Raw genomic sequence first — 2145 nt, 5'->3', positions numbered from 1 at the left:
GGAAGGAATAGCGTTGATAGCGCTCTGTCATGACGTAAAACGCTACCGTTAGTGACGTCGTGATCGTGTTTGTTAGCGCTATCTGTAGCTCCGCGAACAGATTGTAGCGCTAAATAGCACGAATAGCGTCTCCCCGAACGCACCCTATGTTAGCACACTAATATTGTTGTAAACGCGTTCTGAATATAGGCCTTAGGGGTCGATTCTGTAACTCTTAACGACAGTCGTGCCATTGCGCAGCTTTTTTAAGGGTCTTCTACATAGAAGTCGTAAATGGTCGTGGAGTCTTAAGTCGTAGGAAACTAACCAATCACAATCAAATATAAGGAGAATACTCGATTGGAATTAGTTAGTTTCCTACGATTTAAGACTCCACGACCGTCTACGACTTCTATGTAGACTGTAGAGGACCCTTTATGCGGGGTCTACAATAAAAGTCGTAGCAGTCGTAGGGTCTTAAGTCGTAGAAAATTGACCAATCATAGTCGATTATTCTTCTCATATTCTACTGTGATTGATTAATTTTCTACGATTTAAGACTCTACGACTGCTAGACTGCTACGACTTCTATTGTAGACCCCGCTTTACTCTACACAATATCTGCGCAACGACTGTTGTTAACAGCCCTTCTACAAGAAGCCGCAAGTCAGAACATCAGAAGTCTTAACCTGTCTTAACCAAATCGTTCAAGTTGGCTATTGGCCAACTTCACTGATTATGACTTAAAATAGCTTAGAATTTCTGACTTGCGGCTTATTGTAGAAGGGCTGTAAGAGTTACAGAATCAGATCTTTAGTTTACATCGTGCACTTGATACGGGTACTAACTAGTAACTTTCTATTGAATTATCTTAATTTCGGCGATACTTGTAAACATATACACGAGATATGTATTTAATTAATCATTCTGATGCATATTGTGCAATTTAGTACAACATTCTTTGAATTACATCGCTGAAATTAAAATAATTTAATAGAAAGTTATTAGTTACTACGTGTATAAAGTGTATAATGTAAACTAAGCCATAAACTCTTCACTTGAGGAGAAACAAGTTTTATCAGTATTAAGGTCATTATTTTTTTTTTAGTAATTATAGCATGTATATCATAACCTTGATAAGTTATTGTGATTATTATATTCTATTATATAGGTATGTTTTTAATGGTTATGCAAATGGTTATTGTAGCAATTTGCACAAAGAATTAAAGAAAAGATGTAACTGAAATTAACGACCTCATCCTTTCTCTTTTACAACAATGCTCAACATCGAAAGTGACCTTCAACATTATTAATCGTTCATATTAAACTATTCATTAAACAACTACTGTTAATAGCATTGTCAAGGTAAAATTTGATAAATGACGTATGTTATCTCATTCCCGCGAAAAACGAGTGAAAACCGTGTATGCGGATGTGGAAGCTGAGCCAACATTTTCATGAAAGAGGTTAAGCTGTATACGTTTCTCAAAGGTCTTTTTTTCTCATTATACCCGATAGTAGCAGTACGTGACATATACGTATACGCGATAGACAAGACAGAGATCGAGAGGGGTCGAACGATAATGCCGATCTCAATGATTAAGTTCGGAGCGTCGCTAGAGACAGACGCAACACAACTATCATCAATTAGTCGCGTAAATACCGGCTTAACCTAAACGAAACATCCTTATTGTTCGCTTCATCGAACTCGGCTGCCCATTTCCTCATTTCCTCGCATCGACAACACGACAATCAACGGCACAATCAAGAAGTTTTACCTTTTCCGTTGTAGCATTTTCCTTCTCCATCATATTTCTCGAACAAAAAATTGCTTTCTAAACCTAAACACTCGTGTCCCTTTGTTAAAACGTGCAAGATCAAACAGGAAGGCGCTGTTGTCGTAGTGTTCCTTCACTTCTCTTGTCAAGCGACCAATTCTCTTCTTTATAAATCTCCGTTTGTCCTTAGTTATATTTTCCGACGCTCTTTTATTCCATCTAAAATAAAATAAAAAATATATTTCACCTTTTCGAGAAGGAGTGAGGGAAAAACGGGATATGAAATACGATGCTGGAAGTACCGTGGATGTCGCTGCATGCGCATGGTCGAAAGCACAATCGATTTTTCAAATGGGAATCGCGCGAAAACATCGAGATTGCGAAAGAA

General features: G+C 37.7%; 1 protein-coding gene across 1 annotated transcript in view; it reads right to left on the bottom strand.

The window, feature by feature from the left end:
- The window catches only part of REG (proteasome regulator gamma), a 6263-nt gene extending 4388 nt beyond the window's left edge, over positions 1-1875 (bottom strand). The window contains exon 1 of the mRNA XM_018520003.1: positions 1758-1875. Coding sequence (XP_018375505.1) covers positions 1758-1790 — 33 coding nt within the window. The 5' untranslated portion in view covers positions 1791-1875. The remainder of the gene's footprint in view (positions 1-1757) is intronic.
- Between the last annotated feature and the right edge of the window lie 270 nt (positions 1876-2145).

Source organism: Trachymyrmex cornetzi, unplaced genomic scaffold, assembly GCF_001594075.2.
Source record: "Trachymyrmex cornetzi isolate Tcor2-1 unplaced genomic scaffold, Tcor1.1 scaffold87, whole genome shotgun sequence".
NCBI classification, from domain to species: Eukaryota; Metazoa; Arthropoda; class Insecta; order Hymenoptera; family Formicidae; genus Trachymyrmex; species Trachymyrmex cornetzi.
This window is presented reverse-complemented; position numbering and strand designations above follow the sequence as displayed.